This window comes from Macaca mulatta, chromosome 7 (assembly GCF_049350105.2).
Source record: "Macaca mulatta isolate MMU2019108-1 chromosome 7, T2T-MMU8v2.0, whole genome shotgun sequence".
NCBI lineage: Eukaryota > Metazoa > Chordata > Mammalia > Primates > Cercopithecidae > Macaca > Macaca mulatta.
This window is the reverse complement of record NC_133412.1, coordinates 19,590,492-19,616,828: the sequence shown is the minus strand read 5'-3', so window position 1 is coordinate 19,616,828 and position 26,337 is coordinate 19,590,492. Positions and strand designations below refer to the sequence as shown.

The 26,337-nt window shown below is 38.7% G+C and overlaps 1 protein-coding gene across 6 annotated transcripts in view; it reads left to right on the top strand.

The window, feature by feature from the left end:
- TMEM87A (transmembrane protein 87A) overlaps positions 1–25,164 on the top strand; it is a 63,930-nt gene extending 38,766 nt beyond the window's left edge. For 2 of the 6 annotated variants that reach the window (XM_077937609.1, XM_077937611.1), the window contains exons 11-20: positions 1,453–1,546; positions 3,779–3,851; positions 6,248–6,352; positions 7,302–7,360; positions 8,162–8,265; positions 15,783–15,856; positions 16,265–16,326; positions 17,524–17,579; positions 18,070–18,100; positions 23,954–25,164. In XM_077937609.1, the coding sequence (XP_077793735.1) occupies positions 1,453–1,546; positions 3,779–3,851; positions 6,248–6,352; positions 7,302–7,360; positions 8,162–8,265; positions 15,783–15,856; positions 16,265–16,326; positions 17,524–17,579; positions 18,070–18,100; positions 23,954–23,995 (700 nt within the window). In that variant the 3' untranslated portion in view covers positions 23,996–25,164. 6 annotated transcript variants of the gene reach the window in all.
- The last annotated feature ends 1,173 nt before the right edge of the window (positions 25,165–26,337 follow it).

The following is a 26,337-nucleotide window of genomic DNA, read 5'->3' as shown; positions in this document are numbered from 1 at the left end:
AAGCCCAACTGGGGAGAGTTCCAGAGAGAATAGGAGGAGAGAAATTAGAATAATTGTATAGACAATTATTTAAAGGAATTTTGCTTTAAGTGGGATTAAGTGATGCTATAGCTATAGCATCACTTTATAGTGCTTAAGTAGGATTAAGGTTAGTTGTTTTAAGTTTGTTTATTTATTTAAAGGAGTTTTGCTTTAAATGGGATTAGAGATATGGGGAATTTTAATTCTTAAAACTTATTTATTTGACAATTATTTGAGTGCCTCCTATATGCCAGGAAGTATTCTAGGTTTCCAAGATGAATGGGGAGAAAATTCCCTGCTCCTACGGAGTTTTCCCCAATGTATAACAAAAAATATAAGAACAAATATTGGTAAGGCCTATGCAGACATGATTTAAGGCAGCGCATCTTAAACTACACTACACTAAGGAATCACCTAAGGATTTTGTTAACATGTAGATTCTGGTTGTGTAGGATTTTGAATCTCAAGGATGTAAGATTTTTTCTCCTTCAAACAGAAGTTCCTCAGAAGACTTTTCATATATTAGGTTTCAAGCTTGCAAATATACTATTTAGTGAACTGTAATCAGATATTTGATTACATTAAGGAATTGTTAGAATTTTTAGATTTGATAGTGGTATTTTGGTGGTGTTTTTTAACAGTTTCTTTTGTGGGCCGGGCACAGTGGCTCATGCCTGTAATCCCAGCCCTTGGGGAGGCCAATGCAGGAGAATCACTTGATCTTAGGAGTTCTAGACCAGCCTGAACAACACAGTGAGACCTTGTCTCTACAAAACATTTAAAAAAATAAAAAATTAGCCGGGTGTAGTGGGACTTCCCTGTAGTCCTCAGCTACTCAGGAGGCTGAGGTGGGAGGGTTGCTTGAGCCCAGGAGTTCACGGCTGCAGTGAGCTGTGACTGTGCTGCTGTACTTCAGCGTGGGCGACAGAGTCAGACTCTGTTTCTTTAGGAGAAAAAAAAGAAAGGCCCTTTTATAGCCATTGAAATACCAAAGAAAAATAAAGTCCTCATTTATTAAAAACATACTGAAATATATCGAAGATATACTGTCTAGGATTTGCATCAAGAGAATATGAAAGAGTGGAAAGTGGATGGGGTATGCATGGGACACAATTAACCATAGGTTGGTGGTGGTTGGACCTCAGTGAAGGGTTTATAAGGGTGCATTATACTACTTGTGAATATGCTTCAAAACTCTCCAAGGAAACATTTTATAAAACGTGGTAACCAGATACCAGATCTTAAGTTGTAGTGTTCCCTGTCTTGTTTTAAGACCATAAGTTCTTAGTTTTTTTCTCTTAGGTGATTCAGATGTATACTGTTTATTGCTTTAAATTGTTGGTCTATATTAGTTAACACAAGTTCCTGTTACTTAGCTTGTTTTGGGATTTGTCCCATATGTACTCAAATATCTCTTTGCTTCCTCTTTAGGCCACGCCTTGGAGTCACTCTTCATAAGGTTGTAGTAGCAGGAGCCCTCTATCTTTTGTTCTCTGGCATGGAAGGGGTCCTCAGAGTTACTGGGGTTAGTACTGCTTAATCTCATTTTCTGTGGTCAGTTCAATTATATTGTTTACATCTTGACAGTGTGAGTCGGAAATGTCTGTGGTCTTCTTTCTGTTTGCTTTATGTCACTTTTGGGCTCTGATTCTCAAAATATATGTATAGTTCATGTTTTCTTTTTAATCTATTAGAGCTTCGTAAATTTAATGTGTGCCCGGGATGAATGCTTTTCCACCTGTCTCCAAATTGGTAATTGTTTTAGTTCCTCCTCCCAAGCAGTGGACTTGCATTTTTTTTTTCTAATCGATGGAATCTAGACTGAAATTCTTGTATAAATGGCAGACTTTGGAGTCATGCATTTACTAGTTAATCTAATCTAAAGTAACTGTTGTTTCTTAATCAACATTGGAGTTTCAAAAACTTCCTTAAAATGCAGCTGATGAGGCCTGGTGTGTGGCTCACGCCTGTAATCCCAGCACTTTGGGAGGCCAAGACGGGCGGATCACGAGGTCAGGAGATCGAGACCATCCTGGCTAACAAGGTGAAACCCTGTCTCTACTAAAAAAAAATATAAAAAATCAGCCGGGTGTGGTGGTGGGCACCTGTAGTCCCAGCTACTTGGGAGGCTGAGGCAGGAGAGTGGTGTGAACCCGGGAGGCGGAGCTTGCAGTGAGCCGAGATCATGCTGCTGCACTCCAGCCTGGGCGACAGAGCAAGTCTCCATCTCAAAAAAAAAAATGTAGCTAATGAAGTTTCACACCATTTTTGAGAATTGTAAAATTATTCCCTTTGCCAGGGAAGGAAACCAAAGCACTGAGATACAAGTGATAAAGAAATTTATGGCTGGGAGCGGTGGTGGGCGCCTGTAGTCCTGGCTTCTTAGGAGGCTGAGGTGGAAGGACTGATTGAGTTCAGGCTGCAGTGAGCCATGATTGTGCCATTACACTCCAGCAACAGAGTGTTACCTCTTCCTTAAAAAAGAGAAGAAATTTATGTTACCACTGGATTAATACGAAGAAGTAGGGTTCTCTAGGCCATTTCAATTAATTTTCTTTTTTTTTTTTTGAGACGGAGTCTCGCTCTGTCGCCCAAGCTGGAGTGCAGTGGCCGGATCTCAGCTCACTACAAGCTCTGCCTCCCGGGTTCACGCCATTCTCCTGCCTCAGCCTCCTGAGTAGCTGGGACTACAAGTGCCCACCACCACGCCCGGCTAATTTTTTGTATTTTTAGTAGAGACGGGGTTTCACCGTGTTAGCCAGGATGGTCTTGATCTCCTGACCTCGTGATCCGCCCACCTCGGCCTCCCAAAGTGCTGGGATTACAGGCATGAGCCACCACACCAGGCAATTTTCTTATTTTTTAAAAAAGGTCAGACTCCGCAGCAACCTATTAGATTCAATATTGCAAATACTATAAACTTGGCTTTGCCCACAAGAAAAGTGGGCTCCATATGTTTTGCAATAAATTGCCTCTTAAATAAAACACTTTGTGGATGCAAATTTACTTTTCAAATCACACTGTCCTCTGTGTGTAATTTTCTTAGACTTTTAGCAACTTTAACCCTCTGTTAATTTCATTTTCTTTCTTCTGCTGTTGCTATAGTATTTTTCTTATCCCTTGACTCTGATAGTAAACCTGGCCCTCTCAGCAATTGATGCCTGTGTTATTTTATGGATATCCTTTCAATAATGCCTGTTGATCGGGTAATTAGGGTTATATAAAAAACATACTCTATATAAACTCCTGGAAACATGCAGCGTAGTTTTTCAGACAGATAATTGCCTTACATTTTATTTTGGGGTGAGCTCTTATTTGTAAAATCTTGTATTACAGTTTTGGAAATTAATAATTCTTTGTATATGATGCAGCAATATTTTGTAAATATGAGAAAAGTCTTTTCAGACTTGTAGCCAAAATCGCAATGATAGGAAATGATAGGTTAAGGATGGGACTTACAAACATTAGGACTTTTTTGGAATATGGTCACTTGTTAACATGGATCTTTATATATGAAAAACTCGTAGTTAGCAGTATGTTTCAAGATTGTAACTGACAATTTATGTGAAATGCTAATAGCCGTATATTCTACGTGATGGTTTATAAGAAGGGAAGAATGATTAGGTGTCAAGTGTTCTTTTTATTTTCTTTATGCAAAAACATTCCGGTGATTATGTAAATGCAGAATCATGTGGTGGTTCTTCTCTGTGCCTCTCTAGACATCTGTTTTTCACCACTTCTTTTTCTTTGTCTGCAGGCCCAGACTGATCTTGCTTCCTTGGCCTTTATCCCCTTGGCTTTCCTAGACACTGCCTTGTGCTGGTGGATATCCTTCTCATTGGCTTGTTTGATGATGGTCCATTTTCTCCCCTTGGAGATGGGTTTCCGTTGATCTTTCTGCAAAGAGTTTTTATCAGTTTTGTTGATTACTCCTTAGCGTGGGGAATAGTGCATGCTAAGTCTTAACAACTTGAGGGTTCAGGTAAGCAGTTTTTTTGTTTTTATTTTTTTAATTTTAAAAATCAAATTGGAAATTGGTGACTGTGGACCAAGCTCAAGATAAAAGCTTTTGGCTTTTTTCTTTTAAATGAGCATTTCATCTTGATTTTGCACTTGTTATTTGTATACCTAATCATTTAGTGTTAGAATCACTGGCTGTGCTGGTCCTGCTCTGCCTTTTAGTCTCTAGCAATTCTTAAATACTTTGAAACTTATAAAACGATTTTGATCCTTAAAATTTGATTTCAGGAACTATGTGACGTGCTTTGACTCTTCTGAAACTCTGTGTAGGTTCAGTAGGTTTTAACCCTCATGGAGTGAGTGTTTTGTTGCCTCATTCAAAAGCTGACTTGGAATTGTTTGAAGATTTCCACCCTTTAGAATAAATAATTGGTTTATTTACAGGCAGAGTCAACCAGCAGATAACAAACAAGTTTCTATTTGAGCAATCTTATTCTCCTGCTCTTTAAAATTAAATTTATTTATTAGGGACTTGGCCTGATGGCTAAAGGATTCAAGTTTTTGGACTTTATCTTATATTGAATTTGTTTTGGTTATTATATATTTGGTCCTATTTGCAGTTTTCATTATTACTGACCTGATAGATTGTGATTGTTGAAAAACTGTGAATGTAAACAAAATTGTTTTGTGAATTTGAGTGGGTTGCCATATAAGAGTTTTAAAAAGTGTCCTCAGTCTAAATAGCCAAAGCTTTTCTAGATTAGTATCTTTCCAAGTGTTTTGTGAACCTCTACAAGCATTGAGAGAAGAGGGAGGTGGGAATGGATTGTGCACTAAGATAACCCAATGACTAGGTAACAGCTAAGGCTCTGTAAGAGCAGAGCAAATGTCAAATCTCTTATTTTTGTATCTGCTTCTTATTCTGAAAATTGAGCCAGGTGCAGTGGCTCATGCCTGTAATCGCAGGACTTTGGGAGGCTGAGGTGGGCAGATTGCTTTAAGCTCAGGAGTTTGAGACCAGCCTGGGCAACATGGCAAAGCCCTATCTCTACAAAAAATATAAAAATTAGTCGAGCATGGGGCCTTGCACCTGTAGTCCCAGCTGCTGGGGAGGCTGAAGCAGGAGAATTGCTTGAGCCCTGGAAGCGGAGGTTGCAGTGAGCCAAGATCACACCACTGCACTCCAGCCTGAGTGACAGAGTGAGACCCTGAGACCCTGTCTCAAAAATAAAAGAAAATTGAACCTGAGAGCAGATACCATTTTTAGTACTCACCAATTCCCCTCCTGTTTTTCTCTGGCAACTTACTACTTCTCCATTTTCAGAATAATGTTCTGAAAATGGAGAGTCATTGCTTTTGGAAGCAAACCGTATGAGCTTCTCAACCAGTTGTAAGGTCCTTTTAATTCAGGATAGTGCAGGCAACTGATGGCAAGATCCTTAAGATGGCATGAGGGGACTGAGTATAGATCTCTGGGATATTATAGGCATGAGTGTAATGATGACCCTCGACTAGATTTGCTGGACAGATGAGAACAGAGCTACCCACCTTAAAGGGAGAGAGAAGATGATGTTAACTCTCTGTCCCTTGCCTATTACTCATGTTCACTTTATCTTCCGCCATTTCCCTTTCTATTTATTTTCTTTTTTTGTTTCTCTAGAAAGCCTCTTCCTGTCTTTCTCTTTTTTATATTTTTTCCTCTTTGTGATTTTGTACGTTCTTACTTTATCCTGGTCTGTCTCCTCTTTAATGTCTCATTGAAAATGATGACTTTCGGCCAGGTATGGTGGCTCATGCCTGTAATGCCAGTGCTTTGGGAGGCCAAGGCAGGAGGATCAGTTGAGGCCAGGAGTTTAAGACCAGCCTGAGCCACATAGCGAGACCTTATCTCTACAAAAAAAATTAAAAATTAGCCAGGCATGGTGGCACATGCCTGTAGTCCCAGCTGCTCGGGAGGCTGAGGTGGGAGGATTGCTTGAGCCTCAGTGGTGGGCAAGGCTACAGTGAGCCGTGATTGTGCCACTGCACTCTAGCCTGGGCTAGACCCTGCCTCACAAAAAAAAAAAGGAAAAGAAAAGAAAATGACAACTTTCTTATTAATCTTGAGGTGTTTGTGAGATTAAGTGAGAATAAGAGAGCTATAAGGCCTCTGAGAGATCTATAAGTTTATTAGCATGACCCCAGATCCTCAAAGAAACCTGAAAACTAATTGGCTAGCTTACTGTTTTTTCCTGAATGTTGAATTCCTTGACCTGCAAACACATATTTATTAGCCTGACTCAAACAATGAAGCTATTAAAACTTCGGAGGAACATTGTAAAACTCTCTTTGTATCGGCATTTCACCAACACGCTTATTTTGGCAGTGGCAGGTAAGTCTGGGACTTTCTTCTTGGAGTTCAAATGTGATCTGTTTAGAATGGAGATTCTTAACCTGAAAGGCCATGGGTAGGCATAGAAAGTTTTGTATATTTCACTTGGAAAAGGATTCTTAGCCCTTGTCAAATTCTCAGAAGGATCTGTGGTTTTAAAGAAGTTGAGAACCATTTATTTTTTCGTACAGTAGCTGGAAATCAACCTCATATTTCAGCTCTTCATTGATCCCTCTTCTATTTGCATTCTTTCTTGAGGCATTCTTTGTCTTGAGGTTAGTTAGCTTAAGTGCCAGAGAGTGCTCCTTTTAGAAGACATTACCACATGTTTGTTTAGTTTTATTAAGTAGTTGTAGAATTTTAGATTGGGGTACATTGCTATTACAGTGTTTTTCCATATGTCAGCAAGCCTATGTAAGAAATTGAGATTAGGTGGACTGTAACCAAACTAGGCTAATTTGCCTACCTCATTACCCTTGTACCAGGAATAGTGAGGTCTGATTTATGATTGAAACTAGCTCTTCTGCTTGTGTTACAGTCGTTTTATCAGCCATTTTTTTTTTCATCTGACCAGCCAAAGAAAAATTAGCATTACTATACTAGGGATAAAAGGAGAAAAAAAAGATGTTGATAATGCTGGAAGGAGCTATATTTCCAATACCTTATTTTCCAACCACGATGGTTACTGATGTAGTAGATGGCAAATAAAATTATTACCAAATTATCCTTTAAATACAGAAAGGATTGGCCAGAGTATGTATCATGAGCCTTGCTGATAGCAGGTATACAGTACATTTGTATTGAATACACTTGTTAAAATAACTCATAGAATTGTGATGTATTTGGTAGTTTGGGGTGTGTGGGATTCCACGTAACCAGAAATGGGGGAATGTAATTGGGGATGTAAACCAGCATTCATACTCTGACCTGGTTTTTCATTTACCGTTAGCGTCTATTGTGTTTATCATCTGGACAACCATGAAGTTCAGAATAGTGACATGTCAGTCGGTGAGTTATAAGCACATTTATGAATAATGTACTGTCTTATAAACAACTGATGATGTTAATGACAGTAGTAAGGTTCTTCTGAGTTACATACCTTATAAAAAACTAGGTCTCTACTCTGAGGGTTGTAATACTTCCCTCCTCCTAAGTATTCTGTACCATCATGGTGCTTGGTATAGTAGATAGTTTTTTGTTTATCTGACTGTATGTCTCCCAGTTTTGGGAGAGAATTTTTTAAGTTATAACTACAGTATGCTGCAACCCAGTCTTACTTTAACTAAAAATCTTAAGAAGTCCAGAGTACTAAATATTAAGTACCATATGTGTAAATAATACTAACCTGAATAGAAGCCACGTCCTTAAGATCTGAGCTCAAAGACTGTGGCCAATAGGATTTCTTTAGAAGCAGCTAAGGCTCTATTTTGTTAAAAATAAATAAATAAATGAAAATGAAAATTATAAAGTATACCAACCTAATGTAACTTTCCCTTACCCTGTATAAGGTAACTTTCTCTTACCCTGTATAAAACCCTTTCTTAAAGCTTCTCAGAGGGATGATGAAGCTTTGACAAATACTCTGTTCTGTTGATGCATTTTCTTTAACAACAGTAAGCACTACAAGGGCAAAAACTACATTCATTCACTTTGTTTCCCCACCCTTACCACAGTATTAAGCACATAGCAGGCTCTTAGTAAACATAACTTGAATGAACAAATACGTGATTTTTGTTCTATGCCAAAGGCTTTATGAACAAGGGGTTAAGATAAGGTTTATAAATGTTGTACTTCTCCCCCGTATTGTAGGACTGGCGGGAGCTGTGGGTAGACGATGCCATCTGGCGTTTGCTGTTCTCCATGATCCTCTTTGTCATCATGGTTCTCTGGCGACCGTCTGCAAACAACCAGAGGTTCTTGGACTCTTCTGTTTACTCTGCTAACATGAGATGACCATGTCATCAACTAGGGGTGGTGCATTGGGAGACAGTATCAGGGCTGTGTCATATAGTGGAAGGAACACTGGGCCTGGAATCAGAGGAACTGGGTTCCTATCTCAGCTCTCCTCTTAACTTCACGATTTTTGGCATGTGGCCTCTCCACCTCTCTGGCCTTAGTTCCCTTTCTATATAATGAGGGGGAATTAAACCCAGCAACATGAAGTTCCTTTCAGCTCTGACATTTTGTGATAAATACACAGGCATGCTATGGAGATAAATTGCAAGTTTGGTTTCAGACCATCACAATAAAGCAGATACTGAGTTACATGCATTTTTTGTTTTTTCCAGGGCATATCAAAGTTATGTTTACACTATTCTGTAGTCTACTATGTATGCAATAGCATTATGTCTAAAAAATGTACACACCTTAATTTAAAAGCACTTTATTGTTAAAAAAAAGAAAGAAAGAAAGAAAATGCTGACACAGGGGCTGGGCGTGCTGGCTCACGCCTGTAATTCCAGCACTTTGGGAGGCCGAGGCAGTCTGATCACCTGAGGTTAGGAGTTCAAGATCAGCCTGACAACTGTGGTGGAACCCCGTCTCTACTAAAAATACAAACATTAGCCGGGTGTGGAGGTGCACGCCTGTAATGCCAGCTACTTGGGCACCTGAGGCAGGAGAATCGCTTAAACCTGGGAGGCAGAGGTTGCAGTGAGCCGAGATCATGCCACTGCACAGCATAAGTGACAGAGCGAGACTCCATCTCAAAAAAAAAAAAAAAATGCTGACACACAAAGTGAGCACATTACTGTTAGAAAATGGTACCAATGGACTTCCTTGATGCAGGATTGCCACAAAATCTGGGAAGCACAATAAAATGAAACACTATAAAACCGAGTATGCCTGTAAGTATTTGTATAGTAAACAAGGGAGATAGATATATCATCTGTTGTGTCAACTGGGCACGGTGGCTCATACCTGTAATCCCAGCACTTTGGGAGGCCAAGGTGTCAAATCACATGAATCCAGGAGTTTGAGACCAGCTTGACCAACATGGCAAAACCCCACCTCTAGTAAAACTACAAAAATTAACCGAGCATGGCAGTGCATACCTCTAATCCCAGCTACTCCGGAGGCCGAGGCACAAGAATCGCTTGAACCCGGAAGCGGAGGTCGCAGTGAGGCGAGATGGCGCCACTGCACTCCAGCCTGGGTGACAGAGTGAGACTCTGTCTCAAAGAAAAAAAAAGATATAATTGTGTCACTTATACTGAGTCTCTCCTGTCTAGTGTCTAGAAGGAAAGAAAACTTTTGTAACCAGCAGCCCAGCTCACTTTGTAATGATAGAAAGGGTAAAATTAAAACTTACATAACCAGCTTTGAAATTAAAAATCTATGTGTAAATTTGATTTGTCCAACTATAGGCAAATTTCAGATATTTAGGAACTGCCTATCTTTATTTTGTGAATATGCCTTTTTTCCCTCTTTTCCCCCCTCATTTGCATTTAGACGGTTAAGAGCTTATATTAAACACCCATACCACCAAAGAAGGAAAGGGTAACATGGTATAAACGACTAATTTTATAACCAGACTTACCAATGAAAGATTGAGATAGAAAATAGGTGAAATCCTTTTACCCGATGAAAATGGCCTTGCTGTCATTTCAAACTATGCACTTTATATGTGTTTATCAAAAAAAGTCAAAGAATAGAGAAAAGTCATGAAAGAAAATAAAGGAGATCTGAAATCACACTATTGAGAAAGAACTTTTACATTCTGGAGACGCTTCTTTTATATCCGTCTGTTGATCTACTGGTTACTCACTAGCTATATTTGTATTTAAATATTTTCCCTTCCTCAGTCATTAAAAATTTTTTGCATTACCTTCCTCTTATTTTTTCTCCCCTTTTCCTTTAAAACATTGCTCCCTTTCTCCGTGACTTCAGTGTTAACTGTATATTATAATGTGTCTTTTCCCTGTTCACTTACGGAATCTTCCATTACTTTTGTAACAGTACATTGTGGAGATTCCTTCCAGTGTAACAGGTTTAATTGAACTCATTCATTTTCATGGATAGCATAAATATGGGACATGTGTAGTACAGTTGCATTAACATATTCTCTTATTAATGGGCATTTGGGATATTTCCAGTTTGAGGTGTGTCAGGGTCCTCAAGACCATCCTAATGTTCAGCGATTTACTGGAAGGCCTCATGGGACGCAGCATACAGTTATGCTTACAGTTAAGGTGTATTACGACAAAATGGTGATAGCAGGTCTGTCTGGGGAAATCTGTATTTTCTTTCCTTGTGTTCTGTCTCTCTTCTGAGGAAGTACATCAAGTCAGTCCTTTTCCCCAGCAACAAAAATGTAGTAACACATTGTTTCTGTCCAGGAAAGCCCATTGATGTTCAGCACTCAAGATTTTTATTGGAATGTATTACCTCCTCCCAGCCAAATATGTGACAGTATGCACAGACTACTGCCAACGAGGGAAACTGATTTGAGCTTTCAATGTCCAGAGTTTTTACTGGGGCTCAATCACCTACTGTCTCTGTTGCTGACTTTTAGTTTCCAACCCCTCCTGGCAGTCAGGCTGATACCATTTCCTCTGGAGGTCAAAACTGATATGGCATGGCCCAAAGCCCCTATCATAAACCATACTGTTAGACTGTCGGCCAAAGTCCCCAGGCAAATAAAGACAGGACATTTTATGGGTGTAGAGATAACCTCACATTAGTCAATGAAGGTTAATTTCTCACTACACACTGGCACATACTCAAGAAATACTTAATGAGTGGGCTTGGATTTGCTAGGTTGAAGGATGTGTGTATTTGTAATTTTTAAAGTATTTCCAGATTATGTTCCCGAAAGAAACCTGAAGGAAATTTCATATTTAATAACAATGGTATGAAAGGGGTTTTTTCTTCCCTCTTTTTATGTCCCATCATTTTATTTAATTTTTGCAGATTTGGTGGATGAGAATTAATATTGTTACTTTTTGCATTTAAGGTTGGATCTTTAGCTTATTTTTTATTGGCTTATTGATCATTGTCTCTGTCCATTTTCTGCTGCTATAACAAAATACCACAGACTGTTTATAATGAACAGAAATTTGTTGGCTAGCAGTGTCAGCATCTGGTGAGGGCCTTTTTACTGGGTCGTCACATGACAGAAGGTGGAAGGGCAAAAGGGAGAGCCCACTCCAGAAAACCCTTTATATGACAGCATTAATTCATTCATGAGAGTGGAGCCCTCATGACCTAAATGCTTTCCATTAGGCCCAACTCCCAACACTGTCACACTGGGAATTAGGTTTCAACATGAGTTTTGGAGGGGACAGACATTCAGACTGTAACAATCACTTATGTATTGATTCGTAGGAATTTATTTATTTTGAGATGGGGTCTTGCTCTGAAGCCAAGGCTGGAGTGTAGTGGAGCAACCTTGGCTCACTACAACCTCCACCTCCTGGGCTCAAATAATCCTCCCACCTCAGCCTCCCGAGTACCTGGGACCACAGGTGTGCACCACTACACTGGGCTAATCTTTCTATTTTTTGTAGAGATGGAGTTTTGCCATGTTCCCAGGCTTGTTTCAAACTCCTGAGCTCCAGTGATCCACCCACCTTGGCCTCCCAAAACGCTGGGATTACAGGCATAAGCCACCATACCAGGCCCAATTTGTAGGAATTTCTAATATATTTTATATGCCAATATTTTGTTTGTTCTAAGTATTGCATATATTTTCTGCCAGTTAATTATCTTTTGATTTTTTAATGCTGTTTTCAATCATACAAAGTCTCAGAAATATAGAGTTAGTTTTTCCCTTCAAGGATTGTACATTTTGCATCTTATTTTGGCAAATTCTTATCTAGCCTAAGGTGAGGTCAAAAAATTATTCTCTAATAACTTTTTAAAAATTTCACAATCAGGCCGGGCACAGTGGCTCATGCCTGTAATCCCAGCACTTTGGGAGGCTGAGGCGGCGGGTGGATAACCTGAGGTCAGGAGTTTGAGACCAGCCTGATCAACATGATGAAACCTCATCTCTACTAAAAATGACAAAAATTAGCTGGACGTGGTGGTGGGCACCTGTCATCCCAGCTACTTGGGAGGCTGAGACAGCAGAGTCGCTTGAACCCAGGAGGCAGAGGTTGCAGTGAGCTGAAATTGTGCCATTGCACTCTAGCCTGGGCAACACGAGTGAAACATCGTCTCAAAAAAAAAAAAAAAAAAAATCACAATCAAGATGTTCATGCACCAAGAATTACTTGATTCTAGGCTCTCTACTCTCTTGTGTTCTGGTCCTGCATCAGTAGCACACTGTCTGAATTACCCTAGGCTTCTGATAAATCGTGGTATCTGGAGGGCCTGAACCTCTAATCATATTTATAAGTGTAGGCTTAGCTGCATACTAGCTGGCTCTTTTATTTTTTATTTTTTATTTATTTATTTATTTTTTTTTGAGACGGAGTCTTGCTGTGTCTCCCAGGCTGGAGTGCAGTGGCGTGATCTCGGCTCACTGCAAGCTCCGCCTCCCGGGTTCACGCCATTCTCCCGCCTCAGCCTCCCAAGTAGCTGAGACTACAGGCGCCCGCCACCACGCCCGGCTAGTTTTTTGTATTTTTAGTAGAGACGGGGTTTCACCATGTTAGCCAGGATAGTCTCGATCTCCTGACCTCGTGATCCACCCGCCTCGGCCTCCCAAAGTGCTGGGATTACAGGCTTGAGCCACCGCGCCCGGCCTGGCTCTTTTAAAAATAGCTTTTGGGCTGGGCGCAGCGGCTCACGCCTATAATCCCAGCACTTTGGGAGGCCGAAGCGGGAGGATCACCTGAGGTCGGGAGTTCGAGACCAGTCTGACCAACTAGAGAAACCCCGTCTCTACTAAAAATACCAAATTAGTTGGGTGTGATGGCGCATGCCTGTAATCCCACCTATTTGGGAGACTGAGGCAGGAGAATTGCTTGAACCTGGGAAGGGGAGGTTGCAGTGAACTGAGATCACACCATTGCACTCTAGCCTGGGCAACAAGAGTGAAACTCCTTCTCAAAAAAAAAAAAAAAGCCTTTGGCCAGGTGTGATGGCTCACACCTGTCATTCCAGCACTTTGGGAGGCCTGGCTGGGAGGATTGCTTGAACCCAGGAGTTTGAGACCAGCCCTGGCAATATAGCAAGATCCCATTTCTACCAAAAAAAAAAAATTGTTTTAGGTTAGCTGGGCATGGTAGTGCGTGCCTGTAATCCCAGCTTCTAGGGAGGCTGAGTTGGGAGGATTACTGGAACCTAGGATGTTGAGGCTGCAGTGAGCCATGGTCATACCACCGCATTCTAGCCTGGGCAATGGAGCGAGACCCTGTCTCAAAAAAATTTTTGAAAAGCCTTTGGTGTTAAATTTTTGCCCTTTATTTTAAAAATGTTTTTATTTTAGATGGGGTCTTGCTATGTTGCCTAGGCTAGACTCAAACTTCTGGGCTCAAGGGATCCTCCTACCTCAGCCTCCTCAGTAGCTGAGACTAATGGTACATGTCACTACACTCAGCTTTTGTTTTTTAATAAAAAAAATTTAGATTGTTTAATTCTAGGAAAACCTATGAAGATTTCGATTGGAACTTAATTGAATTAATGAATTAGCGAGATTATATTTTTTTGATAATTCCTTGACTGTGGCATCTCTCCATTTTTTAGTCCTTCAATTATGTTTTGTAACTTCTGATTTAAATTTTTGTGGCTCTTACGAATGCAACCTTTAAAAATATATACAGCTTTTCCAAATATGTGGGAATGCTGTTGCCTCCCCCAGCGCCGCCCCGTCTCTCTCTGTCTCTGTCTCCTTTCTTTCTTCTCTTGACGGAGTCTTGCTCTGTCGCCCAGGCTGGAGTGCAGTGGTGCAGTCTTGGCTCACTGCAACTTCTGCTCCCCGGGGTCGAGGGATTCTCCTGCTTCAGCCTCCTGGGTAGCTGGGATTATAGGCACCTGCCACCGTGCCCAGCTAATTTTTGTACTTTTAGTAGAGACGGGGATTCACCATGTAGGCCAGGCTGGTCTCAAACTCCTGACCTCAAGTGATCCATCCTCCTCAGCCTCCCAAAGTGCTGGGATTACAGGTGTGAGCCACCGAGTCCGGTTTGCTTTTTTAATGTATATCATACCCAGCAACCCTCCTGTTACATTGTTAGTTCTGATAATTTCCACATTTTCTTTTCAGATAGATTTTTGTCTAAAGTAATCATTACAAGCTGCTTTCTTGCCAAATAATCTTCTGCCTCAATTTTGATTCTTATATTATTAGCTTGGCTAAGCCCTCCTGTATAATACTGAATAGAGTCAATGACAATGGGCCCTCTTATCTTACTCTGACATTAAATGCTTCTCAAATATCATCAACTATGATATTTACCATGGAATTTATTACCCATTAACAAGTTATAGATGTTCCCTTCTATTCCTAGTTTATTAAGAATTTTTATCATGAAAGGGAGTTTTAAAAGCAAGGTAGAATGAAAGTAGTAACAATAAAATGGGAAGTATAGAGTGAGGTCAAAGCTAAAGCATTCAGCCGGGTGCGGTGGTTCATGCCTGTAATCCCAGCACTTTGGGAGACTGAGGCAGGCAGATCATGAGGTCAGGAGATCGATACCATCCTGGCTAACACGGTGAAACCCCGTCTCTACTAAAAATACAAAAAAATTAGCCAGGTGTGGTGGCGGGCGCCTGTAGTCCCCGCTCCTCAGGAAGCTGAGGCAGGAGAATGATGTGAACCCAGGAGGCGGAGCTTGCAGTGAGCCAAGATCATGTCACTGCACTCCAGCCTGGGCAACAGAGCAAGACTCCATCTCAAAAAAATAATAATAATAAATAAATAAAAGCTAAAACATTCTAGGAATTACGTGTCTGGGAGCTGCTTTGCTGAATCTCTTGGAAGTTGTTAAGGAAAGGCATCTGAGATATACCAGATCAGACCTTCATCTTCTGAGCTTCCCACTTGTAGGCTGAAATTTTAAATTACCTGGAATAGGCCTCCCTTCTCTTAACTCCCAATTTGAAGGCTGCGATTTTAAATTAGATGAGAATTTACCTAATTCTATTTGATACATATCCTTATGAATGAACATTTGTTGACTGCCTACTAAATGACACAGGTATTGTTCTAAGCACTTTATTTGTAATGACTTACTTTTACAAAACACCCCTATTAGTAGTGTTCTATTATCCCCTTATTTACAGATGAGGAAACTGGGTATAGAGAGATTAAATAACTAGTCTAGTGTCACAGGTAGTATTCAGCAGAGCCTGCACTCATAAATATGATACTGTCCTGCTTCTCCCTTGCTATTATAGGCAATTAAGAGCTTTCTGAAGGGGAAGAAGTTTTATTATTAAACTGATTTAATGAGTTACTATAATTGCAGTTTCAATAATTAGTTTTGTAAAATGCAACTGGTATAGCAGTTTTTGAAGTTTTCTAATTTTTTCCTTGTGTTAGGTTTGCCTTTTCACCATTGTCTGAGGAAGAGGAGGAAGATGAACAAAAGGAACCTATGCTGAAAGAAAGCTTTGGTAGTCATAAAATTCACGTCTCATTAGTACTTTAAATTTTTTTTTCTATAAGTACTTTGTTTATCATTTTGTAACTATGTTGTTCCTATATTTGGTATGGGATGAAGTTAGGGTAAAGAAAATAAGGGTGTGACTCTTAAGATGAAGCCATGGTAAATTCAGTAAGTAATTGCACATTAAGTATCCATTTTACTTGCTAGAAGTGAGCTAAAAATTTTGCTTTGAACTTCCCAGCATACATGTAAAGATGGAAAAACATCTGTTGTATACTTCACAAGTATTAGAAAGCTTAAACTAACCTTGGGGCTTTTAATTTAAAAAAAGAAAAAAAAAAGTTCTGAATCCATTTTGCCATCATTGTGAGTCTGTTCACAAAGTTAACCAGTGTACGTTTATTTTCTTCTACAGAGGGAATGAAAATGAGAAGTACCAAACAAGAACCCAATGGAAATAGTAAAGTTAACAAAGCAGTAAGTATGACTTTTGCATTCATCTTTGTTCTTTGCCCCATCTTCCAACCCTCAGTAGAACTACTAGAAGAAAACAGGAGGCAAGTTCATGACATTGGTCTTGGCAATGATTTTTTTTCTATATGACCCCAAAAGCACAGGGAACAAAGCAAAAATAGAGAAGTGAGAGTACATCAAACTATAAAGCTTCTGCACAGCAAAGGAAACAGTTAACAAAGTGAAAAGGCAACCTACAGAATGGGAGAAAACATTTGCAAACATTGCATCTGTTAAGGGGTTAATATCCAATTTATATATGGAACTCAGTAGCAAGAAAACGAATAGCCCAGTTTAAAAATGGGCAGTGAACCTGAATATACATTTCTTAACATAAGACCTACAAATGGCCAACAAGTATATGAAAAAATTTTCGTCATTACTAATCCTGAGGGAAATGCAAATGAAAACTACAATGAGATAACACCTCACACCTGTTTGAATGGCATATATCAAAATGAAGAAATAACAAGTGTTGGCAAGGACATGGAAAAAAGGGAACCCTTGCACACTGTTGATAGGAATGTGAGTTAGTATAGCCATTATGGAAAACAGTATGGAGGTTCCTCAAAATTAAAAATAGAACTACCTTATGATCCAGCATTCATATCACTGGGTATATACTGAAATGAAATGAAATCAGTATGTCAAAGAGATACTTGCACTGTCATGTTCATTGCAGCATTAATCACAGTAGCCAAGATACAGAATCAACCTGCATGTCCATCAATAGATGAATGGATAAGGAAAAGGTGGTGTATTTCAATATACAGTGGAATACTATTTAGACTCAGAAGGAAATCTTGTCATTCGCAACAGTGTGAAGAAGGCTGGAAGATATTACGTGAAATAAAATAAGCCAGGCACAGAAAGACAAATACCACATGATCTCACTTACGTCGAATCTAAAAAAGTTGAATTCCTAGAAGCACAGGGTTGAGTGGTGGTTACCGGGGCTGTGGGAGAACTGGGGAGATGTTGGTCAAAGGGATTTTAAAAAATGTTTTTAAAAATTAAAATATTTGACTTTTCTGTCAGCAGTCCCATTTGTGAATGTACTGCTACAGAATTAAGAAAGACAAGATTTAAGGCCTTTATATCCTTACTTGAGATGTATTATGTGGTGCATTTTAGTAACGAGTGGTATTTGTATGTTCCCAGCAGGAAGATGATTTGAAGTGGGTAGAAGAGAATGTTCCTTCTTCTGTGACAGATGTGTAAGTTTTTGAATGATTATCACAAGAATCCTGTTTCAAAGTTAGTACTATGTTGTTATTTTAAATGAGCAAGTTATGCTCATGAAAATACAAGATACTGAAAAATAATTAAAAGAATAGGAATAATCTGCAAACAAAATTAATTGGGTTTATTCATTTAGATGACATTTCTGCTTAGAAAGATTTAGCTATGTAGTAGATCTTAAAATGAATGGGATACTCCTTTTGAAATTTTTTAGTTCCTTTCCAGGGCTGTAATTTTAATGAAACATTGGTCCTGTCGCATTGCAAAATACGTTTTTTTTCTGTACAATTTCTGTAACTGTTGCTTATTGTATTTGCTGTTTATTTTCCCTATAAGGGCCATTAATAAAATGCATATCTTAGATAATTATAAAAAAGCTTTAAATTGCATTATTCCAATGTCTTTTATGAACCATTTATGGCTTTATTTTACATTCTTCAATTCAGTATTTCTCTCTCTCTGCAGAGCACTTCCAGCCCTTCTGGATTCAGATGAGGTTGGTACTCAATTCACATGCATAAATTGTGTATATGGTGACTAAATAGAAAGTCATGAATCCTCTGTTCATGGAGATTCTCTTTATTTGACTCAGTAGTGGCCTGAAAACTGTAGTTTATATAGTTGAAAAGGATAAGAATAGAAATACTAATAGAGTTCAAACATTCAAGAATCTTTCCTTTCTTTGCATCTGTCTATGCATGTTTCACTTTTCAAAGTTACACCGTCAGACTTGAGAATGTTTTTGTTTAAATTGGATAGTAAGTACAGTACTCTCCACCATCTAGTTCTTTTGTCTGAAAGAAATGCAAATTTAACCCTAATCTAATATTGGCAAAAATAATAAGGAAAAATATTGAGAAAGGAATATAGTAGACCAAAACAAAATCTAAATTTTTACCTACTATTTTATAATATTTATGTCACTACCTTCTTCAGATAGTAAGGATTATAATTAGTACCTCTAATATTTATGTTTTTAATCTTTTACTTTGCCTCCATACAGTTAATCTAGAAGGCTTCACATGAAGTCTTATGTTAGGATTGTGGGCCAGGTATAGTGGCTCATGCCTGTAATCCCAGCACTTTGGGAGGCCGAGGCAGGAGGATCACTTTAGGTCAGGAGCTTGACACCAGCCTGGGCAACATGGTGAAACCTCATCTCTACAAAACATACGAAAATTAGCCAGAGATGGTGGCATACACCTGTAGTCTCAGCTACTTGGGAGGTGAAGTGGGAGGATCACTTGAGTCCTGGAGGCAGAAGTTGCAGTGAGCTGAGATCATGCCACTCCAGCCTGGACAAAAGAGTGAGACCCCATCTCAAAGAAAAAAAAAAAAAAAGGAATTGTGGCCTGAGTTCATGGAAACTAGTTCTGGACATGTTCTGAATATTAGGTCATTATAGAATTTTTGTTTGTTTTTGTTTTTTTTTCAGGAAGCCTTTTGGAAGCATCTTGTCTGATTCTGATTCATTGTGTTGAATTGGCTGCTAAAAATGATTTGTTCATTTCTCACTGACATGATATTTGACACAGCATGTACAGTATCAAATTCCTTAGCTGTTCTATGCATTGAAATAATTGAGAACTCTACCATTCAGATTTGAACCTATCTGCCAAACACTTTGCTTTCTGCGGTATATTCTGCTGTTCCCACATCTCCCTCTTGAGGTCTTCCTCTGCTAATTATTTGCCTTTAGGGCTTCCCTTTGACTTCAGCTCTCTATGAGCTGCTATAAGCAGAGAAGGCTGATTAAGTGAAACCTGATTATGCCCTTCATGGGAATGCAAGTTTGCTATAGTAATTTGGTGGCACTGAGTTCAGCCATCTCTTCATATTTTCCTCTGTGAAAACACTGTGCAAGAGTTTGCAAGTATACATAAGGCTTTCTTGTGGCAAGAAAACATAATGATATCTACCCTCTTAACAATTCCTTTAGTGTACATTACAGTATTGTTAGGTATGAGCACAATGTTGTACAGCAGATCTCTAGAACATTTTCATCTCGTTTAACTGAAATTTTATGCCTGTTGAATAGCAACTCTTCCTTTCTCCCTCCCTCAGCCCCTGGCATCTACCGTTCTTCTTTCTGCCTTTGAGTTCTATTTTAGATAACTCATAGAAGTGGAATCATGCAGTATTTGTCCTCCTGTGGCTTGCTTATTTCACTTAGCATAATGTCTTCAAGATTTATCTAAGTTGTAGCACATGTCAGAATTTCCTTCCTTTTTAAGGGTGACAAGTGTTCCATTGTATATATGTAACATGTTATCATCATCCATTTATCTGTCAGTGGACACTTGGGTTATTTCTATACCTTGGCTATTGTGAATAATGTTGCAGTGAACATGGGAGTGCACATTTCTCTTTGAGATCCTGCTTCATTTCTTTTAGGTATATATGCAGAAGTGGGATTACTGGATTATATGGTAGTTGTTTTTTTTTAATTTTTTGAGTAGCTTTCATACTGTTTTCCATAGTGATTGCACCATTTTACATTTCCACCAGCGAGGCACAGGGGTTCCAATTTCTTTCTTCGCCAATATTTGTTATTTTTTGTTTTTTGATAGTGGCCATCCTAACAGGTGTGAGGTGACACCTTGTGGTTTTGGTTTGTATTTCTCTGATGATTAGTTATGATGAGCATTTTTTAATATACCTGTCAGCCATTTGGAAGCCCTCTTTTGAGAAATGTCTCTTCCAGTCCCTGTCCCAGTTTTTAATCAGGTTAGTTGATTTTTTTTTTTGCTGTTGAATTGTAGGGGTTTCTTATATATTTTGGATATTAATCCTTATCAGAAACAGTCCTATGCCACATTTCAGTCAGCAACAGACCACATATACGACAGTGGTCCCATAAAATAATAGTGTATTTTTACTGTACCTTTTCAATGTTTGGATATCTTTAGGTACCCAAATACTTACCATTGTATTCCAGTTGCCTTTGGTATTCAGTACAGTAACATGCTGTATAGGTTTTTAGCCTAGAGCAATAGGTTTATACCACATAGCCAAGGTATGTAGTAGGCTATATAACATCTAGATTTGTGTAAGTATATTCTGTGAAGTTCACACAACTATGAAATTGCCTAATGACACAGTTCTTAGAATGTATCCCTGTCATTAAGTGATACATGACTGTATGTGGTATGCAAATATTTTCTCCAGTTCTGTAGGTTGCCTTTCGTTCTGTTGTGTACTTCCCTTGCTCTGCGGAAGCTTTTTAGTTTGATGTAGTGCCATTGGTCTGTTTTGCTCTTGTTGTTTTATGCTTTTGGTGTCATAGCCAAGAAATCACTGCCAAGACCAATTTCAAGAAACTTAGGTTGTCTTCTAGGAGTTTTGTGGTTTACAGATCTTATGTCTAATTCTTTCATCTATTTTGACTTGGCTAAGTCTTTAATCTATTTTGAATTGATTTTTGTGTATCATGAAGATGAGTTACTTTCATTCTTTCTCATGTGAATATCTAGTTTTTCCAGCACCATTTGTTGAGGAAACTATCAGTTTCCCCACTGTGCAGTGTTGTCTGTGTTTTCGAAGATCAGTTGACCATATATGTGTAGTTTTATTTCTGGGCTTTCTGTTTTGTTCCACTTGGTCATAGTGTATGATTCTTTTAATGTGCCGTTGAATTCTGTTTTCCAGTGTTTTGTTGAAGATTTTTGCGTCTGTGCTCATCAGGGATATTGGCCTGTCGTTTTCTCTTCTTGTCATGTCTTTGGCTTTGGCATTAGGGTAATGCTGGCCTCATAGAATAAGTTTGGAAGATCCTTCCAAATACATTTTTTCCTCTTGAATTTTTTCGAAAGAGTTTAAGAAGGATTAGTGTTACTTTGTCTTTAAATACTTGGTAGGACTCAACTAAAGAAGCCATCTGGTCCTGGGCTGCTTTTTTGTTGGGGTGTTTTTGATTACTGATGGAATCTTCTTTCTTGTTGTAGGTCTTACCAGGTTGTGTTTTTTCTTCCCCCTCACCCCCCCGATTTTCTATTCTTTGATGATTCAGTCTTGGTAGGTTGTATACTTCTAGGAACTATATATTTTGTTCTAGGTTATCCAATTTGTTGGCATACTTTTTAAAATGTTTTGTATATTTTTGTTGAAATTCTTACTTTGTTCATGCATTGTTCTCCTGAGTTTGTTGAAATCTTCATGATAGTTATTTTGCATTCTCTTTCAAATAATTCCTATACTTCTGTTTCATCGGGGTTGGTTTCCAGAGATTTATCTTCCTTTGTTTGGGCCATGTTTCTCTGATTCTCCATTTTCCTTAATTCCTTGTGTTGGTTTCAGTGCATTAGAAAAAAACAGTTACCTTTCCAGTGTTCATGGACTGGCATTGTACAGGAGAACACCCTCACCAATCATCCTGCATGGAGATTCTGAGGACCTCTCTAACCCACTCTGTATTATATCTTTTCTGGACTTCTGCATATATATTCCCAATCAGAGGGATTTGCTGGGTTTTTCCCTCCCCAGGAATTTATAATCTCTTGCTCCCTTTTGTGTTCATCTGCTGTATCATGGGTCTCCTGGAGCCAGTGGCATAGCCCAGCTCTTTTTTATTTATACTGACCCCAGGCACCTAAAGTATACTGGTCCCATCTGTGCTTCAAACCATTCCCTACAGAAAGTATTCCCTCAGGTAACCTCTTACAAAGTTGGAACATTTTCACAGTCCAACTCTCCTCCCTAGGGAAAAGCTGGGATTTGGGGATGTTGGGGATTCTACCTGCTTACTCTGCACTGAGCTGGGGGAGGGGCTGTGGTGAGCTCATACTTGCTAGTCCAAACTTCCACTTTTGATTTCAGCAACTTCCAACCTGGGCCCTTTGTTGTTAGCTCTTGGATTCAGGCAAGACAGAAAACAGTCTCTTGTGCAGGTTCCAGAAAAGTCAGAATGTTGGGTGTACATTCCAGTCATTTCCTTCCCTCTCCAAAAAGAAGCTGGGAGCTGAGGGTTTCCACCCTATCATGTGGTACTGTACTGGGTCCATGGGAAGGGAAGAATTATGGCAAGAGGGTGCCTCAGACTTTTCTGCTGACTTTGATACAGCTGGTTTCATGCTTTCCGATAGTGCAGAAGACCCTCAGCTGGTTTCTGGATTTCTCACAGAGGGAATTTTTCCATGTGTTACTGAATCAGTGTGTCTGTGGGGGGAAGGAGGGTCCAGGACTTCCTATTCTGTCATCTTGCTGACATCACTTTCTCCAAGGCCTTTTTTTCACTTAAAACTGAAAAAGAACTTAAATGAATTACAGGAGAAACAATATACATGATGGACCAGGAATCAAAATGGCATAAGGCTCTTCAACAACATCTTTGGAAGCCAGAACAAAGCCTTTGAATTATTTTCAACCTAGAATTCTGTACTCAACTAAACTATCCTTATGAGGGTAAAATAAAGATGTTTCCAGCCACACAAGAAGTAAAATAATTGATGTCCTATATGCAGTTTCTGAGGAAAGCAGTAGAAAATGTTCTCCACAAAAATGAGGAAGCTAAGAAAAAGACTTGGGATCTAGGAAATAAAGGGTCCAACACAGACAAGAAAAATTCTCAGTATGATGTAAGAAATTCTCAGGTTGGCAGCTGGGCAGCAGGCTTGGATGGATTAGAGAACAGAGAGCATTGGAAAGGATATTTTTAAGAAAAAGGGAAAACATCTATAGATTATCTGATGTGATTGATTATATTCAAAAAGGATTTGTAGTTCTGTCAGTTTGTAATACAACAGTGAGAGGTACTTAGCAAATGAAGCAGAAGAAAAATGAAAATTAACTCTAAGGTATAAAATTGCCTAATAAGGGAAATTTAATGGTAGTGCATTAATTATTTTAATTGAAATGGGATACTATAAATACTATATTAAATTAAATGTAATTTTATTTTTTACATGATTTATTAAAATTGTAGTAAAAAACACATAAGAAATCTACCCTCCTAACCATTCTAAAGTGCAAAGTGTTAACTATGTGCACATCTTTGCCCTCATCCTTCACTGGGTCTTCAAGTTAAATTCCTGAATTAGAGGAAGTACACATTTTTATTAAAGCCTAATCTTATGTAAATATTTGTTTAGTCATCTTAACTGACTCTATACATTTCCTTCTGAGTGCTGATTTGCTGTCCAGAAGCCTAGAGCTTTTGATTTAGTTGTTCTTGGGTGAGGTCTGGACATCTGTAGGTTCAAAATCTTCATAAATGTTGAGGAACCATTTCTCTAAACATTTAATTAACATAAACAAGTACTCGTGGAAGATGTTTGCTTGGATAGTCTATATAGAAGATATTTGGAATATAGATCAGTTTAACCTAATATACTTAAACCTTTTTTGTCCCTAGGAACGAATGATCACACACTTTGAAAGGTCCAAAATGGAGTAAGGAATGGGAAGATTTGCAGTTAAAGATGGCTCCTATCAGGGAAGAGATCAGCATCTGTGTCAGTCTTCTGTACGGCTCCATGGGATTAAAGGAAGCAATGACATCCTGATCTGTTCCTTGATCTTTGGGCATTGGAGTTGGCAAGAGGTGTCAGAACAAAGAGAACATCTTACTGAAAACAAGTTCATAAGATGAGAAAAATCTGCAAGCTTCATATTTACAACACTGATGCCCCCTTTCCTCCCAGACTCTGACTGGATGTTCATGCAACTTAAATGTGTTGTTCCTGAACTTTCTGTAATGTTTCATTTTTTTAATCTGACAAACTAAAAAGTTTAACGTCTTCTAAAGGACTGTCATCAACACCATAATATGTAATCTCCAGGAGCAACTGCCTGTAATTTTTATTTATTTAGGGAGTTACATAGGTGATGGGGGAAATTGTTAACTACCTTTAATTTTCCTGGGAAGTCAAGGTTACATCTCGCAGAGGTTGTTTTGAGAAAAAAGGGCCCTTCTGAGTTAAGGAGCCATAATTCTGTGAGTGATCAAAAGAAAGAAAAAAGAAACTGTTACAGTATGATTCAGATCATTTAAAAAAGCAAAATCAAGTGCAATTTTGTTTACAAATGGTGTATATTAAAGATTTTTCTATTTCAGATGTACTTTAAAGAGAAATATTAGCTTAACTCTTTTGACATCTGCTATTGTGACACATCCCATTGCTGGCAATGTGGTGCACACTCCAAAACTTTTAACTACTGTTTTGTAAGCCTCCAAGGGTGGCATTGCAGGGTCCTAGGCAATGTTTTGCTTGCCTTTATGCAGAGAGGTGCTCCAAGTGCTGTGATTGAGCACCATGCTAGAGGAACTGTAATGCTTCAGAAGTGGTAGCTTATACAAAGGAAACAGGTCCTGCTGGCTTAATTTAAACAGTTATTGCATGAAGTAATGTGGAGGCCCTGGACTGCTGCTCATTCTTTAGGATGGACTGTTCTGGTATCTGGTATTGGTTTAGAGCCTGTTTATAAGGGACATCACAAGGTGATGGGATTCATTTGAAGCACTCTATTTCTGTTTTAATGGTTTTATCCAATTTTGCCTTCCCAAGATTTTTGTTCTACATAAAAAGTTCATGCCACTTTTTAATATAAAAAAATTTAACAAAATTAATGTATTTTTCTCATTTTTTTCAAACTTTTTCTGAAGACCATTTCTCTCAAACTTATGAAACATTTCCTTCCATGGCTTTTATTCTAGATTATCTTGTTTTCTGTTAAAACCAATGACCACATGACCACAATCTTCACTAACTCATACTGCAGTGAAAGTGTTAACCCTTAGGTAGTTTCTCTACAACTCTTTGCTATGGTGATTTAAAAAAAAGTTTCCTGGGAAGTATCTCTGAGGAACTGCAGTCTGAAGAACTGACTATATTCTCATGCTAATTCATTAGCCAAAGGCTGGTGGTATTGTTGCATGCTGCTATTGCATATTAAAACTTAGCAGATGAATAATAGTTGTAATGCAGCAAGATAGTTGGTCAAATTATTTTTTTAGGCTGGTTTGATGTTGACTTGAGACTAGGAAAAAAAAACCCAAAAATCCCTTGTGTTAAGCAGGAGTGTATAGTACAAATTCTATAGCTTGGGCCTTGGTAATTCTGCTTACAGCTCTCTGTATTACTGGGAGTGGATATAGTGTGTCATTTCTTAGGACAGGTTCAGAAGAAATTTATAGCTTTACACTAATCTGTAAAACAATATAAACCTTAGGGTTTTGGGCCTGAACGAAAAGGTACTAGACCTTCCAGCACAACAGCTGGTAATTCTAAATTTTTAAGAAGGTGATCAGCTTCTATGGTGAAAATCAACTGTAACACAGGATTTGTTTAGCAATTTTTGTGTTTATGACTACTTGAAAGTGTACTTTCACTTGATTATCAGAACAGCATTTGTTAAGATGGGACAAGTATTCCTAGTTTACATATGAAGAAATTGATACTGTGTAAAAATAAAATGACCAGGACCAGTTTTTTTGGCTTCATATCATAGACTTAGTCTTTTTCTTTTACATTTTTGCTTTAAACCCAAATGCTTAATTTTTTGACCTATCTGATGTTTTCCTAGGGGGAAATTACCAGATATAGATCATTCTTGCAGCTCAAACTAAGTTTTGTTGTTTTTTAAGTCTTCAAGGGGAATACTAAGGTAACCTCAGACAGTACAGGTCCCGGGTCCTGTAGGAGGAAGAGCCATGACACCTTCCTAAAAGGAATATTAGGATGTAAGACACAACTTGGGAAAGTTGAATTGGTAGGAATATGATCATCAAATTAAAAG